General features: G+C 39.1%; 1 protein-coding gene across 7 annotated transcripts in view; it reads left to right on the top strand.

Moving 5' to 3' along the window:
- Positions 1-17,416, top strand: part of cdc42bpab (CDC42 binding protein kinase alpha (DMPK-like) b) — a 141,359-nt gene that overhangs the window by 42,139 nt on the left and 81,804 nt on the right. For all 7 annotated transcript variants that reach the window (XM_041806057.1, XM_041806060.1, XM_041806058.1 and 4 more), the window contains exon 2: positions 7,926-8,017. In XM_041806057.1, the coding sequence (XP_041661991.1) occupies positions 7,926-8,017 (92 nt within the window). The remainder of the gene's footprint in view (positions 1-7,925; positions 8,018-17,416) is intronic.

A 17,416-nucleotide genomic window follows, 5' to 3' on the forward strand; every position in this document is an offset into this window, starting at 1 on the left:
GGTTTTGCTTTTGAAAGCACTGATTTTGGACAGCTCTGAATTTGAATGACAGCTGAATGGGAAACACCATAATTATCTTAAGATGTATTTCCCTGATTATGATTATGCTCTTTTTATAGACAGACAGGATATAGCCAGTCATTATGAATATTGATATTTCTAGCCTCAATAAATCCATCAATATGTGTTATTTAAAGGTTATTGATCTTTTCATCTGGTTTACTGGAACAAGCTTTGTCATAGTGATGGGATTTTACAGTAATTTCATTACTCGAGCACTTGCATGGCCTTGTGATCTGAGCACATCCTAATGTTAAAAACAAATAGGCTACATCACACCTGGACCTGCTATGAGCCTCTGTGTTGCCTTTGGTGTACTGCTAGCCAATACTTCAGATCCCAGATTAGAATGAAAGGTCAAGAGATGGAAATAGAGTTATCAGTTGGGCCTATACCATACAAATACAATGAACAACACCGAATAGTAGGAACAAGATGGTCCAAACGTTATACAGTCATTGCTGTCATCTCTACAAACCAAAACCCACCACTCTGAGACAATATAGCTTACAATAACATGACTACATGGTAAATTCTGCCCACAAGTCTGTAATAACTTTTACTGTATCTACTTTGTGTAAACACTCAGTTCTGCTGCTATTTTCTCTTACACCTGTCACACACCTGTTCTACTCACGTAGCTGTTGTTAGCTGTGATGGTGGCTAATTATCAGCTGTGATCAGGCTAATCTTCCCCATTCTGATATTATCACAGACAACGTGTACTAACCAGCTAATTGTTCAGTTGCCTTTTGAGTCATGTGTCCCTTAAGAGTCAACGTAGCTGCCGTAAAGCAGTTGTTATTGCAGTACGGCCTGTTGCACACTGAAAGCTGGGGCAATGGCTGGAGAAATTATACTTCCGTGGAATGTGTATTATTTTCTTCATTCTCATAATTTCTTACTAAACTTAAGGTGGAAATATCCAGAAAGTTAAAATTATATAAGTATATACTTCTACAACAGCATGTGCGCTCCAAGAATACATATTAAGAGCCACGTTGAGTTCTTGTAACTTGCACCTGTCATCATAAATACAATATCAGCAATTATTTATAAGAGCGTTTTTCCATAGCTGGCTTTTTTAGCACTGGCAGCGCCTACAACCTTTGCTTTTCAGAAGCATTCCTTGTTGCACCATAAAAAAAGAATCCTGCTTTCCTCAGTAGAATCTGTCATGTTTTAAGATAGCTCTATGTGCTTCATATTTCTGTATTTCAAGTAAATATCACACAGAAGACTCAACAGTAAACCAACATTTTTGTCTCACTGATGAATTTCACATAATGAAGGAGATATTCTGTTAGAAGTGGATTTCCTGGCCAATTCTACAAGCTACTTGCATAGCATTCTGGGTTTGTTGCCGTGCTAACCTTCTAGATTCTGTGTTTGCTCTGTATCAGACTAATGACCCTGAGCGCTGTGCCAGAGATGAAGCTTCAAATCTTAGATTTGTGGTAGAAAAGTTCAGTAGCACAGGACCAAATGTTGGTTAGTCTGACTAGTTTGCTTCTGTCTGCCAACACTGTTGGCAGCAAACCAGTAATGACTTTGATGATTAATTAATCAAACTTAGAGGGTAGTTTCTCTAAGATGTATTTTACAAAACCAACAATTTGAATATCACATACTGAGTGATCCCATCTTCATAGTTTAGGATGGGTTTTATGGTTTGTGGGGCAGTAAATTTAAAGCTGGGATAAATTGAATTTAGAGTGTATTTTTCCAGCCAGCTGTTTTGCCAGTGTCTTGACTGCTGTTTGGCTGTAATAGGATGTTTCTAGCAATGAATCTTTACTCTTTCCAGGTCAGATCATTCTCTGTCCTAGTTTTTGTGTATTTGTTGAAAATGAAATAATAGGCTGTTAGATAATAAATCATTATCTAACAGCCTATTAGTCCCTTTTCCTAGAAGAAGAAAGGAAGGCAAGGATGCATAAAGGACACTTTGTAAGAAAGACCAATTGAATTGATTGTTTTAGTCTTGTTCATTATTTTCTAGACTGGCGGTGAAGTCTGGTTCAGGGATGCACACAATTGGCCGGCTAAACAGTTCAACAGCTGGTCTCTCTGCAGTCAGCTCCAGAAATACCAGTCAGTTAACCTGAATCTTTGTATTTGTAACCAGTTCAGGCCCAGAGCCCTGGTCAAATACTCTGTCTAAACTGTAACACAGCCGTCCGCCATGAGGTGCTGCAGTAGCTCCAGTTCATGGCTACTGCTTTGCTGCCATATTAATTGTTAACACAAATTTTGAGCTGTGGATCACTGTTAGGATCTTCTATGCACATTTCTGTTTAGCACAGATTTGATCTTGGGAACTGGGATAACGTTTTTCTAAATGGCTGATTGAGGTTATATTCACATGCACCACAGTGCTTGCACTGCAAACATGTGCTACACTGTTTCCTGAGTGTTTGTAGTTGAATAAATGCAACTAGAATTTGTGTTTAAACAGATATAATTATTGGCGTAAGAACGTCACCAGTCTGGGTTAAATGGAGCTCAACAGCGTAGTTCCAGAAGTCAAAATCCCATTCATTTTCTCCATAGTGGATTTCATTCCTAGCCATAATGTCAGAAGTATTGTAGTTAGACTTACAACAGGCTACCTGAGTGTAAAACAATGCTATGTGCTCCAGTGGTTTTCAAGTGGAGGATTGGGACCCAAAAAAGGGGCCCAGAGCTCTTTTCCAGTGGGTTGTGAATGAGTTTCTGGAGCAATAAGCAGCAAAAAGTCCAGGATGTACGGAAGCCCTAAGTGGACACGTATCCATACTTTTATTTTACTTTGATCTGTCTTGATAACAAGTATATATGAGGAATTAAATCAAAGTTTTGACTTATTTAATCAGTTTATTGGGATCACAAAGCTGGTTTTCCACCTAAACATGAGGTAATGCTTTAAGAAATGACTAAAGTTTCCATTATATCTCAGTAAAAGGAAATATTAATAAGATCTATGCATGTGCTCAGTTATGTTTTGTTCGGTCCAAGGTCCAAACGACATTTTCCGTTTACTTACTTTAAGTGGTTTAAATTTTTTTACAATTTGCGTCACAGTTTCTCATAAGGAAGTGCTGGTGGGCTGTGATGTCTGACCAGTCAAGAACCACTGCTTTAGAAGACAGAAATTTATAAGATATAAGCTCTTTTTAAGAAAAAACATAGTTTATTTGGAATTGCAGGAAAAACATACTACAGTACCCACAATCCTAGAGTGTCACAGCAAATGGGGACTGTCTGCTGTTGATGACAACGTTGCATGCTGCTGCTGTGTGACGCAATACGTACGCAAACTAGGACATAGCACAACAATATCATTTGAAATGTAAAATATAAAAGAAATCGCAATGGATTGTGGGACATGCAGTTCCTCTGGTTTTAGTAGTTCTTGAAAAAAAAGCACAGTCTTATATCTTTGCCTTTTCCCTGCTGTCAATGCTGTTTTGCACCAAATCACATTATTTATAGTCACGAGTGTTCAGGCAGATGGTTAGCTTGATTTCTGGATTGAAAAATGTTGTTTTAAGATTTTCAGAAATTGCTATGGAGGATTTTAAATGGCGTGTTTACTTCCGTAACCAGAGTGGTCAAAAGTGGGTGTGCACCATTGAGCACTGCAGGCTGCACTAACACCTTAAATAAGGGTTTCTCAACAGCTGGAGATAATGTAATGCTTTTGACTACTTGCTTTGTTTTAGTTTTTAAGATGTATGCGATTAAACATTTAAACATGCGTCTCTTGCTTGCAGGGCTTGGGTGCTTGGTTGTTAATCTCTGCACATGCTCTGTAGAAGTGCATGCCAGGTCATGGCACACTCCACCAGTCCTTGCTTTCCCTCTGCTGTGTGGTCATAGCAGGCCAGGTCAGCTGTGGGTGGAGCCAGGAGGGAGGGTAAGAGTGAGAGCTTGTTGAGCTGTTAGTGGCCTTGCTTTTTCCTCCTGGCACACATTTCTCAGTTTCACACTAGAAGATTTTCCACTTCCCAAACACTAGTATGTTAATTCACAGCAACAGCATGAAATTAGCATGATGGAGGGAGAGCAGAAAATGTGGCTGATAAACTGCTGAGTCAAACACATGCAAACAAATAAACAGGAGGACAAGTCAGAAACTTAGACGGATGCTTGCATAGCACATGTAGATTTAGTGTTTTTTAAAAACTAATCAAGCTACTGTTTATAAAAGTCAGTGTTTGTGAGTGCTTGTCTGTATGATAATGGTGCTTAATTGGGCTAATCATACTGATAACTATTTCTATGATGACAGGCAGCTCTTAAAATAAAGTCATATGATTATTCTCTTTCTTATCAGAAGGTGTATCAGTGCAGCCATTAGAGTGACCTAAGTGAACTGGCAGCCAATTCAGGTTATCCTTGGCCTGCTGGGATCTTGTAAACCAGGAAGTGGTTGAATAGCGCTCCACAAATGGGGGAAATGCTGACTTTGTTAGCCTTAGATGGAATCTGTTTAGCCTTGTGAGAGAGCGCTGGCTAGCCCCCACAGATCCCTCCCAAGTTCTTTTTCCACAAGGAACCATAACTGCAGGCGGAACAATGGCCAGCTTTATCATCCAGTCTCTCTGCGTCCGGTGTCATGTGCTACACAGAGGTTCAGGTGGTCAGTAACAATGTAGAAAACATACATTTAGAATAGAATGGTGGCATGGCATGGGTTATGGAAACATAACAGCCTGTTGGTGAATTACCACAGGACCACTATTTATCAAGTCTGTGACAACAGATACGATTTTTTCTCTTTTTGGATGACTGACACAGAAAAGGACAGACCCTTTACATCTGTCTGTCATATCAGAGAACACAAATATTAGGGCATTTTCTTAGTAGAATAATAGTTTCACTAGTTGCATAAAACAAAGTTAATGTTCTTGCCTTTTAACCTTTATTTAACAAGAAAAAAATTGAGATTAAGAATCTCTTTTCAAGATTGTCTTGGCCAAGATTGGCAGCACCAGTTAACAGAATTTCAGACAAAGAGCAGACATACACTCCAAATATGGTGGGATAAAGGGGAAAGCTTTCTGGGGCCAAGCCAAATGGGGGTGACCATGGAGGTCAGGAAAGTCTTGGTCCATTGTAATTTTATTCTGTGATAGCCATATTTTAAATTTGACCTTAACAGTAACCAGTCTTATCAAAGAAACAAAAATGAGGAAAGAATTGGGAAAATAAAAGGTCGAGAAAGGCAAAAAGGGGCAGAAAAATAGGTGGAAAATGGGGAAAAACAGCTAAAAAGTGGCTTAAATTGGATTAAAGTGGAAAAATATGCAGAAAATAATTGGGCAGAAACAGTGATTTAAGGGGGTTTAAGAGTGGCTCAAATAAGTAATTTGAACATCAGAACCCAATAATAGCTTGGCACACTTTTTAACTCCAAAATGAAGTAACTCATAGCCAGGACTCTAGCGCTGATGCTACTGAATTTATGTGAAGTGTCTGCAGCCCAATGTGTCATCGCCCAAGTCATTCAACCTCCTCTGAAAACCAGCCAATAGGAGCAGATCATTAAGCTTCAATTGGTATAGATTAGTCTCTGAATTCTTTTATCACTCTACTGTTTTTTCAGTGACTTTTTACATTCTTGTAAAGCGCTTTGGAGCAATTGAATTCGTCTGTAGGTGCTATATAGATAAAGTTTGATACGTCTTTTTGCAAAAGGAGCAGCAAACTCGAACACCTTTTTTCCCAGGTTCCCTTTTGAAATTTGGCTATTTGCACTGTTCAGCTGTTCATAGGTGTTATATTTTTTCAATCTGTTAATAATTGTGTTGATAATTTCACTTAAATTAACACATTTTATAAATGGATCATCACATTGTGTAATTCGGTTATAGAATCCTTGTTGCGTTACTCTAAGGTTTTTGTACTGCTCTTTTGTTGACTGAATAGTAGTGATGTTTGTACCCCTTTATCAGGTTACGCTGCCAACTGTTGGAGGTCCCAGTACTATTTTAGTCAAAGTAGACTGATCAACAGCTAAACCAGCTGTTATAATGAAACACAAAATATGATAAGTATTGAAATGGGCCAATCTCACTCATACAGATGGTCAGTATTTAAGTCAGCAGTAAAACGTGATAGGGCATCCCTCAGTCAAAAGTGTCAGTGAATGATGTCTGTCAGAGTTTTACTTAACAGAGTATTTATATCCCAAGTTCTTTATCATATAGCCTATGTTGTATAGAAAAAGAAATATGGGGAAATTAGAGTTTGTGTGTGGAGCCTGATGCTGTTTTCTTAAAAACTCATTAAAGCTGCATTTTCATCTACAATTAAGTAGACTTAAATATTGATATGCATATTCTATGCAGATCTGTGATCTTACCTGGTTAAGGTTTCTTCACACACATTATTTACATGATAAAATTTGTCTCCCTTGGACAACTACAGATTGTTATATAGGTATTTCTTTCTTTAAAAGGCCATACTGCACAAACTATCTAATTTCTTTATTATGCACTGACTCCTAAAGCTTCCAGTGGCTACATGTTTCAGTCATATGGGAACATCATAGTGTAATTAATGAAACACCTTTTTTCCAAAAATGTAGTTTTACTGTTTTAAGACCTTCATCTTGATCATAGCCACAAGGTTACATTGAACTACACTATTAAATTTGCATGAATAATTAAAAAGACTAACCTTGCAAAGCAGATGGATACGCCAGTTTCCTTATTTTTCACTTGCGAATCCATCTTGCAAAGCTCCCGTCTGAACCGCTTGGGCCCGGTTAGAAAGTGACAGGACTAATCAGCGACGAGGGGCAGTACTCTCAGGTGCGGCGGAGTCGTGATGTAAGCAAGCAGCAACAAGAGGCCGGTGCAATTATGGGAGGTTAGCGTGGATGCTGCTGAAGCGTCAGTTTTATCAGAACTTGACAACATTTCTTTGTTAAAAGAAGGACAAAGAACAGCAATGAGTTGTTTACTTTTCAAAAACGACAAAAGTCATATACTGATGTGTCTACAGTCGCCATGGTTTACGTTATTCCTTGGTAGCTGTGCACATGCACCTCGATAGCGGCTACGTCACGTGTTTTGTTGCTCTGATTGGCCCTTAAAGATGTGACAGACAGAATGTCCATCTAATCACAGTCCGAGTTTTTGTCAAATCCTCTGCCCTTTCCCAAACGCTTTGTATTGAAGGTTTTCCAGGTGGATGTGTGAAACAAATCCATCTGGCGTGCCAGGTTATATAAAGACAGGATTAAGAATTACTCAGTCAGTGAAAGCATATGTCTGTTTTTTATGCTGCTAAATCCATGTTTGATGTATTTCTGTTTGTTGAAGTCTTGTTTGTTCTATTAAGTGGAATTTTGCTGCTGTCCTGGACTTCTCTTGGGAAAATATAATAAAGGGAAAAATAGATAAAAGACACAATCATAAAGTCAGAGAGCCATCTGCAACTCTGGTCTGATCTGAGATCGGGATTTAAGACATAGATGAGTCCAAATCACCATTGGACTTTTTATTTCATAACCTTGACGCTATATTATGAGAAACAGTCTGACTGGTGATATGTAGAAATCCATTGTGTGGTGTTTGCTTAAGCCATTTTATTCTTTTCGTGGGGAAAAAATGGTACCAGATTTTTATGACCATAGCAGAGATGTATTTTTAGCAAACTGGCCTATTTACCTGGGGGATAAATCTTAGAAATATCATGATAGAAATCCATCTTTCTTTCTCCTGGCTGTGCTTGATATGTCCCTGCACAGTACATCATACTGTCAAACCTGCGTAAAATCAAAAGAAATCCAATGTCTTTCCTCAGAATCTGTTATGCATCACTTCTGAAAGATTTTTAGATTAACCTCAAATCTCTCTTGTTTCTTTCAACAGCTAAACCCTTCACTTCCAAAGTGAAACAGATGCGCCTGCACAAAGAAGACTTTGAGATCCTAAAGGTGATTGGACGAGGAGCCTTTGGAGAGGTAATGCACACTTTAGTTTTTACCTTCAGTGTAACCATGCAGCAATCCATTACCTTACAAGTTGAGAACCTGCAATTTGGGTTTCCCCTTTTTCTCGTTTGTACGAGAAACAGGTGTTATAGATCAGTCTGTCATAGATACTTCACCTGTAGTGTTCTTATTTTGTCTGAGTTGTGTGTTAAGTCCAGTGTGTTCCTAAATCTTGAAGTTGTTCCTCTTAAGATGATGCAGAGTTTGATCTGCTGTTGTTACATGCCAGTAGAAGGTTATATTCTTTGGTGTCCTTATATTTTAATACTTAAGTTATTAAAGTCAGTGGTGTTGTTGTATTTGATAGTGACTTTCTGCTGCATTCCAGCAGCTCTGTGCGCTGTTGGTCATGAGCATGACTGTACTTGTAGCTTGCAACAAAACTTTTGAATTCTTTTTATACATAACCCTGAGCTGCAAATGAATTTGCTTTCCTGTGAAACCATTCAGTAGGTGTTTCCACAGTGTATTTTCACAACAGTGCCATAATGATGCTTTGCTATCATTTCACTCTGACACATTTATGTTAATACTGTGACCCTGTGGTATGTGGTGTCCCTGTTTATCAACTCACATTGCATTGCTTCATCACCTAAACATGGGAGAGCACGCCACAGCAGGAGCTCCACATACATACCCAGTCAGACATGGCAATGTGCATCTTTTCTTGCGTTACTGGCCCCCTTTTTACCTCTGTAACACCTCTGTAGCCTGATTCATGTGCTTTTGAAATAAAGATACATGGTATTGGACTTTAGCCGATATCTGATATGCTGGTATTTAGAAATTAATTTAATCTGATACCATTATCAATACTGTAGAGCTGGGTGATATGGCTTCAAATTTATCACTGTATTATCTTTTGCTCTTTGCTGTAACAATTTTATATTGTGGTATTAAAAAATGAAAAGGGAAAATGCATTTAAATGCATATTCAGGAGCTGCTTGCCCTTTTTCCACCTAAAACAAGTCTGCGGTGTCATACTTATGTCATGTATGAGCATAGTCGCACACTTCTTTGCAACCGCACATGTAGTTTTAAGTTCTATTTCTGTCCCACTAAGTTGTGTCAGGCTGCTTTCAATAAAACTACATTTCCTGATGTAGGTGTTCACAATTAAATACTTGAAAAAAATTACAGTGGGCCTTTATTGTGAAGAACTTGTCAGAAGTAGAGCAACAGTGGAAAAAACTGTTTTTCTAACCTTGTTTAACCTCACAGCCCCAACTCTTTGAAATATCATAGAGCTAAAACAAGTGAGTCATGAGTTAAAACACACCTTTAAACAGCTGTTTAAGCTGATATGATATGAGTTGCAGCAGTGCTGAGCTTTAGGCAAACTGAGTTGAGCCGTTGTATCACACATAAAGCAGGCACATGCACTTTATGTTGCTGTCCTTTAGAGGTCGACTAATATCGCTTTTTCAGGGCCAATACTGATTATTAGTAATTCTTGAGACAGATATTTGGAACTAGGGCTGGGAAGTTATCGAAAATTAGATTATATTACAATATGGCCTGCTGCAATTTTCAAATTGCAGAAATTGCAATATTTTTTTAACTTGAAATGTGTCAAAATACCAGTTTAATAAATCAGTTTTTTGCAGTGGCAGAGGTTTTCTGCACATTATGCAAACATTCAAGTGTCAGTTTTTTTTATGTTTTGCAAAAATCCTCCTTTTTGTGTTTTATATATGATAAAATGATAATGGCCTTAAACAAAGCAAATGACATCACATTTGCAGTACGAGTCAAAATACTTAGCTCATTCTGTCTAAAACTGATGAAGCCTAGCATTACTTCATGAAAGTCATACTGCAGCTGCGATCAGCTGGTAGCCAGCCTCACCTCCCCCACCCCAGCCGCTTTCTTTATAGCTTAAAGCTTGTTGCACCCCCATATTCAGATTCATGCTACTATGTAATAATTGCATCGGAAATAATTTCATACGGGCCTAATACAGCAGATATGTCAGTTGAAAATATCAGAAATTTAAAGCTGATATGATAATTAACTGTTTACTCGTCTATCTGCTGATTCCAACATCAGGATGATAATTGTATGAATTTTTACCATTTAAAGCTGTGATATTTAGGCTCCATAACCTTTCTGTTTCACTATGAACCTCCCTGAGGTGTGAGGGAATCACGTCTGTGTATGTAGATCTGACTGGGTATGTATGTATGTAGAGCTCCTGTTGTGCAGTCCTCCCTTGTTTTTTTTCCACAATGCTGTAGTGCCACTGACAGACAGAGACACATAAAAACATCATGTAGTATCAGTATGAAAGCTTCAAGGCGTAAAGATGGCAGAGCTTCATCATGGCGCTGTTGCAGAAATGCACTGTAAAAACATCTTGTTACTGACTCAGAATGTCACAGAGGCATAAATATCACGGCTAGAACAGGTGCTGTGAATGAGCTTAGTGTGACTCTCCATGTGTGTTTATTTAGTGTTTTGCTTTTATATACCTGTAGGGTGGTAGAAATACTTCTGTCACTTGGTTTCAGGTAATGATGTCAAAGCTGGGGAATGTTGATGGGACAGGTACCATGGTCGTCAGCCAAGTCTCTTGCATAATATCAGCATCCTGCAAAGACCTTACATCTATGTGTCTATTGACAGTTTTCACTGTGGTGCAGAATTATTCTGGCCTTTATTTTAGAGGATAAGAGCAGGGTTTCCACTGTGAATCAATGTTCTTTTGCCATCCAAACATTTAATCTCTTAGATTGTTATTCAACATCTGTACAAACAAGTTGGCGAATTCCTGAGCTCTTTTCAAGTCGCTCTGATAGGCGGAGAGAGAAACCAACACAGTGAAAGATAGATTGATAGATGGAAATGGATGTGGGCACACCTGCTTGCCTGCATGTAGCTGCAGTACCACCACATCACGCCAAATACAAACATGCTCACTTGAGCCTCTGGAGGAGTGTTGGTTTGTCAATGTGAGTCATATGTGCATCTGTGTGTGTTTTCGTGGCCCTTTACCCAGGGATGTTGTGTGAATCATGAATGGTGCTACGTTGTGGTGACATTCTTGTGCTTATTCACTTAGCTGTGATAGTGCATGCTCTACATGAGTACAAACTAAATTAACTTTAGAGACATTACTGTTGTCACAAGGCTCCACTTGTTAATTCCCCAGCAGAAAATAAATACTTAGCAAATGTGGATTTTCTGATAAAGTCACAAAACTAGGTGACATGTTTAGTGGGTGGTTTATGAGTAGTTGTACACCTTGGGATGCCTTGATTGATTGGCAACCTATCATTATTGTCTGATTTTGATTGAACGGTGGAATAGCTCTCAGTTTTCTCCACTCAAAGCAGTAATGATAAAGCCCCCCAAACTTTGGTGTTGGTCCTGGTAATTAAAGATAGTAATTCAATGATGTACATCAGTTACATGATGTAGCTGTGTTAATGCCGTGATACTTATAGCATTACATTAAACATTTTTGCACCATTAAGCCTACTGGATGGGTATTAGTAAATGCTAAATGTACTTGAGCTACTGTGCTTTTCTAACCAGTCTAGTCCATCTGACTCCTCAAAGTACACTTGGCATGCACTGATAGAGGAAGCTGCCCTGTAAAGTTGCCATTAGTGTTACCAAATCCCTGTAATACTGATTCACATGCCAAGCAGTGAGAGCAAAAGTTCCTTGCTCAAGGACACACTGACATTTAGCTGCAGCAGCAGGAGATTAAAACCCCAGGGTTGCTTGGTGTTAGAGTTTTTTTTTCAATCTGTCAATAGATGTGTCATATAATTTACACAACTCAACACATATATGAATGATAACTAGGCCTGTAGTCAACTAAAGAAAAATGACGTCAACTAAAATTACACCCACACAGCAACCAATGGATTGGTCATTCAGGTTTATATGAAACAGAGAGAGAGAGAAAATCTTCACTTCACATGACAGATTCCTCATAGCTCCCCCTCTGGTAATCTCAGTGATCTTAAAAATTCACATAAGAAGGTTTATGAAGCATTATTGACTATTTAAACCTCGATATGCTGTCCTAAAGTAACAGCTAACAGCTAAAGCAAACAGGAACAAGAAGCCGGTGCAGTTGTGGTGGAAGAGATTAGTGTGGATGCTGCTAAAGCGCCAGTTTTATCAGAACTTGATGACATTTTTTCGTTACAAAAGAACAACGAACAGCATTGAGTTGTTTTCTATTCAAAAACGACAAAAGTCATGTACTGACATGTCTATAGTCGCCATAGTTCGCGTTATGCTGTTCTATATGGAGTTTATTCCTCAGTAGCAGCACACACGCACCTTGGTAGCAGCTACGACTTCATGTGTTTTGTTGCTCTGATTTGCCCGTAAAGATGTGACAGAGAGAACGTTCATCCAATCAACCTCCAAGTGTTTTTTTCAAAGGCTCTGCCCTTTCCCAAACACTGTCTATCAGTGGCGTGTCACGTCACCTTCTCCTAACTATTAATTAAATATCTTAATCAGGCTTAAATCAGTAATCACTGGAATAACAAGATTGTTTTGCACCTAATCACCTGTATATAGAAGAAAGTGTGAATATAGAACAAGATGGAAAATAAACGCTATTATAGTTGTTAAAGGTAATAATACTTGAATAATTTTGGATTCCCACTGGCTTAAATGATACAACTAAATTGAAAATTTTATGATAGTAAAAGAAAAATATCTATTTATGTCTGTCTGTCTGATTTTCAACAATGTAATGCTTACAAGAAAAGGCACTGTTGGAGTAATGCATAAAACAAAAGGGGGTGGAATTGATGAAAATGAAGCTGGAAACAAAGAAATAAAGCTTTTTATCCTTATTAATTCAGAGCAGATAGGTTGAAGGTCTAATTATGTGCACAACTCAAATTAGTCATGTAAAAAACTTGTCAAACTTTGTCAAATGCTGCAGAAGACACATTTTTTCCTGTGGCCTGGCCTCTCAGCTCTGCCTGGCAAACCTTCTCTCTTATACTACCATTGCCATTGGACTGCTCCTGTATGCAGGTTTTCCTACACTGATGCTTTTTGTCTTTACCTGATGCGTGTCTGCTTCTGGCAGCACAGAGATACAGAGAGATAAGGCAACCCAGAGGCAATTTTATTTAGTCCCAACTTGACTGTCGGCGGGAGGCATAACAACTTTACTCAAAGTTTGATGCCGAAAGTCTTACCGAGCACACTGAAAGGGGAAGAAAAAAGGAACGGAAGGAAGAAAAACAGAAAACGCTTGTAGGAGGCTTAAGGTGAAGACACTGCGAAATTTCGATGGGTTTTAAGTGATTGTTGAGATGATTCAAATGTGAAAAAAGCATCATTTAATCACCATTTGTTTTGCTTCTTTCTTTTTCTTAGTAACAAAAGATTACGTGTAAATATAAGAAGGTGTTGTGACTAGCCCCTATGGCACTGACTGAAAAATGCCTCATAAAATGTAGAAATTCTCAGCCACAGTTTTGCAGTCTTCAGTTTCAGGTTTGTTTGTGCTGTTACCTTAAAGTACCTCAGAGGTGTTGCAAACCACCAAGCTCAAAGGCCAGTTTTAAAACGGCTTTTGGCGTCAAAAAGTCAGGAAGTCTTACTTTGTTCCATTTGGATGAATCTTTATAACAGCCATCTGACCTGAGGACAGACTAGCTAAACACAGAATGTGTCTTTTGGAAAGGCTACGTGGAAACTTGTGAGAGTAAAAATTTTTTGTTGTCTGTTTTTGAGACTTAAAAGAAAACAGAGGTGGACCTCTGACTGAGAAATAGTTTCATAGATGGACACTGATATTAACAGGCCCAGGTGCACCGACACAGGAAAACAAAGTAAAGACAAAATGCCTGAGAGTCCAGGAGGAAGGCGAGAGAGATTGAATGCAGGATGTTTTGATTCCATCCTCCCATTGTCAGCAGTGAGCAGAGAAATGGCTGAGGTGTGTGATGTTTTTAGGCTTGTCTGATGAATGGACTAGTGACCTCTGACCTCTGAGAACACTCCCAGTTGCCTGAATTCTACTTGTATGAGTAGCTCTGTTAAGATGTATGTCATCACCTTAGATGTTGTTGAGTCATGGGCCATCAGTCAGTGTTAGACATTATTGTTCTGGTTGTTTGATAGTTGGTCTGTGTGCCACTTTTGTAGGTCGTTTAAACGATTTTAACACTGTAAAATTTCTGTTTAATACAAAGATCAGCTACACTAGTTTAATCAGGATCGTTCATAGACAACTCTTTTCAATTCCAGTTGAATGCACATTTATATCACGTTTAATTAACTAGTAAAACACTCATGAAACTGTAAAAATTTTACAGTTTATTTAACATAGCATCACAGCATCTACAGGTAAACAATGTGAAGTTGGTTTGCCGAGTATTGCTGATGTTGGGCTCCTGCATCTGCTTGTTGCTCGCTGCTGATGAATGAATATGCAACACTGCTGCACTAGTCTCCCCAATGCTTGCTGACTTTAGTCTGGACTCTGCAGCAGAAGTTTATTTGCAGTGTTGACCATAACGACTCAGGAGTTTATAACTTTTAGGACATGATGATGTTGCATCCACCCTGTCCATTGATGTTTGGTTTCCGTGTCATGTCAGCAGTCGCTGATTTGCATGCGACTCTGAGCAGAGATAGTAAGGATGTGTGCTGGCTCACTTCTCATCATCTCTGCATTGCAATCAATGCAATGTGCACATTCAGCATGAAAACATGCATTCAACAAATCACTGACAATCAAATCATTCTGAAGTTTGCCAGCGAGGATCAGTTTAATCCCTGCTCCACTTAAATGTTAACCCATATTTAAGTGGACACAACCTACATTCAAATTTTCTCCATTATCTACTGAAAACCCTGCCAGACGTGTTGCTCCTATGAGATGCTATCAGTGCTACCTGCTCACTGTGCTTGTTTAATTCAGGGTGGTAGATCATTATGAGAACACCTATTAACTGGAGCTGCAGTGGCTACCTTTGGCTGCATTACAGTTAAGATATAGTGTTTGACTGGTGATCCAGGCCTGGATTTATATTAAAAAATGATAAATTTAACTGACCTGACTGACCGACTGTCACATTTATGACAGGCCAACCAGAGAGACAAGACAAAATGATTGTTCTGCACATGCACTATTCATGAACTGGCAGGCTACCGCTGCTGTAGATTGTTAATGGCAGAGCTTCTCGGTAATTAAAATTGATGCCAAGGCCAGTTGGGAGACGTGCATAAGCATCTTCTCTGCCAAGACAAGCTTTCAGTGTAGCTCTTTGCTCTTGTTTTTAAAAGAAATGTGGTCCATTTCCAATTAAACCAAAGCTGTTCTACAGCTACATCCTAGAGAACAGCTGTTGTGGCAGCAGCCAGTGGATTCAACAGCAAACACCACCCATAACGATCCAAAACCTGTGCCGAAGCAGACTGGGAGAAGAGCGCAAAAAAAAACGACATCTTTTTTGCCACGAAAAGCTTTCAGTTTTGCTTTCTGCCCTTGTTTTAATAAAGACATGTTGTCCAGTTCTGACAAAACTGCTGCTGTGGCTAAGTCCAAGCTAATCACTATGTACAACCACTCACACTACAACTAACCCATTTCCCCGCAACTCTCACAATTTCATGCTGAAGCAGATCAGCAGAAGAGTGAACACATCTTTCACATCATGACAAGCGTCTAGTGTTTTTATTCTTTATGTCATACAGACACGTGGTCCATTTGGCTTTGAGTAGAACTAAAACCTGCCCATAGCGCAACTCGGCTCTGTATGGCTCTGAAAGTGTAGTCATTCTCTCAGGCAGACAGTCACATACAGACCCATGTGACCTCGCCAGTTAGCCAAAAACATCAACATGTGGCAGCAGGGGTTGGACGTTAAACCCCCGACTTTCTGGTGGAGAAACGGCCAGCTCTACTGACTGACATAGCCTCACCAAAATTAGAAGCCTTTATTATCATTGCACATGGTACAATGAGATGTCCTGTGCTGAAAAGATTATTATGCAACAAACTTAGCCATTGTAGCTTTTGAAAAAGTTTTTTTTTTTTTTTACAAGAAAAAAAAATCTGGCGCATTTTGGGCAGTCCACTGTGTTATATGATCCTGATGTCATAAGTTACAGAAAATAAGCAAAACTTCACATGCCAGATAAAATCAACTGAATATGAAGCTGGTTTTAGATAATAACTCTCTAGTAACAAATCCCTTTAGCTGTGGCACAAGGATAAAAAAATCCCCATGACCACAGCCATTGACAGTGAAGTAAACACTGCTCTTTCCTTAGTTATGTCGTAGACGCTCAGCTTGACTGGCAGGAAGAGAAGAAGGAAGGAAACGAGGGGAATAGAGATGAAGAAACAAGGAAAACAGCCAGTGGTGGCCAAAAACTGCACGCTGTCCTCGTCCTCCTCCTCGTCCTCCTCCTTGTCCTCCTCTCCTCTGCTGAGGGATCACTAGGGGAAATCCAAACACTGCAGGAATGTTATCATTGTATTGCATTAGCAGCATTCCCTGGCTCATTTAATAGACTACAGACCCCTCTGTTGCATGGGATGCCTGTGTTTGTTTCACATTTCTTCAGTCTGTGTCCAGACTGTGTCTATCCAATGCACTTTCAAATCCCCTTCTGTCTGTTTACTTGATGTATTTTTTCCCTTTTCTTTCAGTCCATATCTGTGATACATTAAAATATCAACAGCCCATATTTAAAATGCTTTTAAGATGAACAGAACATTTCAACAATATAGAAAAGGTTAGAATAAATCAGCCAGGATATAAGCGTCCTTGAGCATGGGCTCTGGCTGTCAGCTTGCAGCGGTTTGTCACAGCAGCTCGTGCAGCTCCTTTTTTGGCAAAATGTGAAGGCAGAGCCAAGGAAGCTTGACATGGTACTGTTCAGCAATTATCAGGGAGGGGAAAGTTGGCAGTTGTTATGTTGTTGAGACAGTACAAGAGGGTATGGGAAACAAAAAAGGAGAGGGTGAAAAGCCAAGTGATGTTGTAGCAGCTGTTTACATCTCCAGGATTACATTTTTCAACAGCATTAATACAGTTTAGCTGCTGCTGGGCGTTATTATCTAGGGTGTGAACAAAGTTGAACCAGCCAGTTTGAAGTTTTACTAAACTAAAAATGTACTCGCGTCAGTAGAGGTGGTGCCTGATGATGACTGTGTTTTAAATGTGTGGGTGTGGATTCATAATCAATGATCATTAAAGGCAAGAGCTGTGGATTTAGCTTTTTCAAAAGTATTTTTTCCCTTTGACACTTGATCAATTATGATTTTCACATTTTTTGAGGAATAATGTTTTTGTCGTGTTAAGTAGTCACAATACATCAACAGAAACAGCAACTATGTCATTAAAATAAGATAAGCTAAAAAAAAT

The sequence above is a fragment of the Cheilinus undulatus genome, linkage group 14 (assembly GCF_018320785.1).
Source record: "Cheilinus undulatus linkage group 14, ASM1832078v1, whole genome shotgun sequence".
NCBI lineage: Eukaryota > Metazoa > Chordata > Actinopteri > Labriformes > Labridae > Cheilinus > Cheilinus undulatus.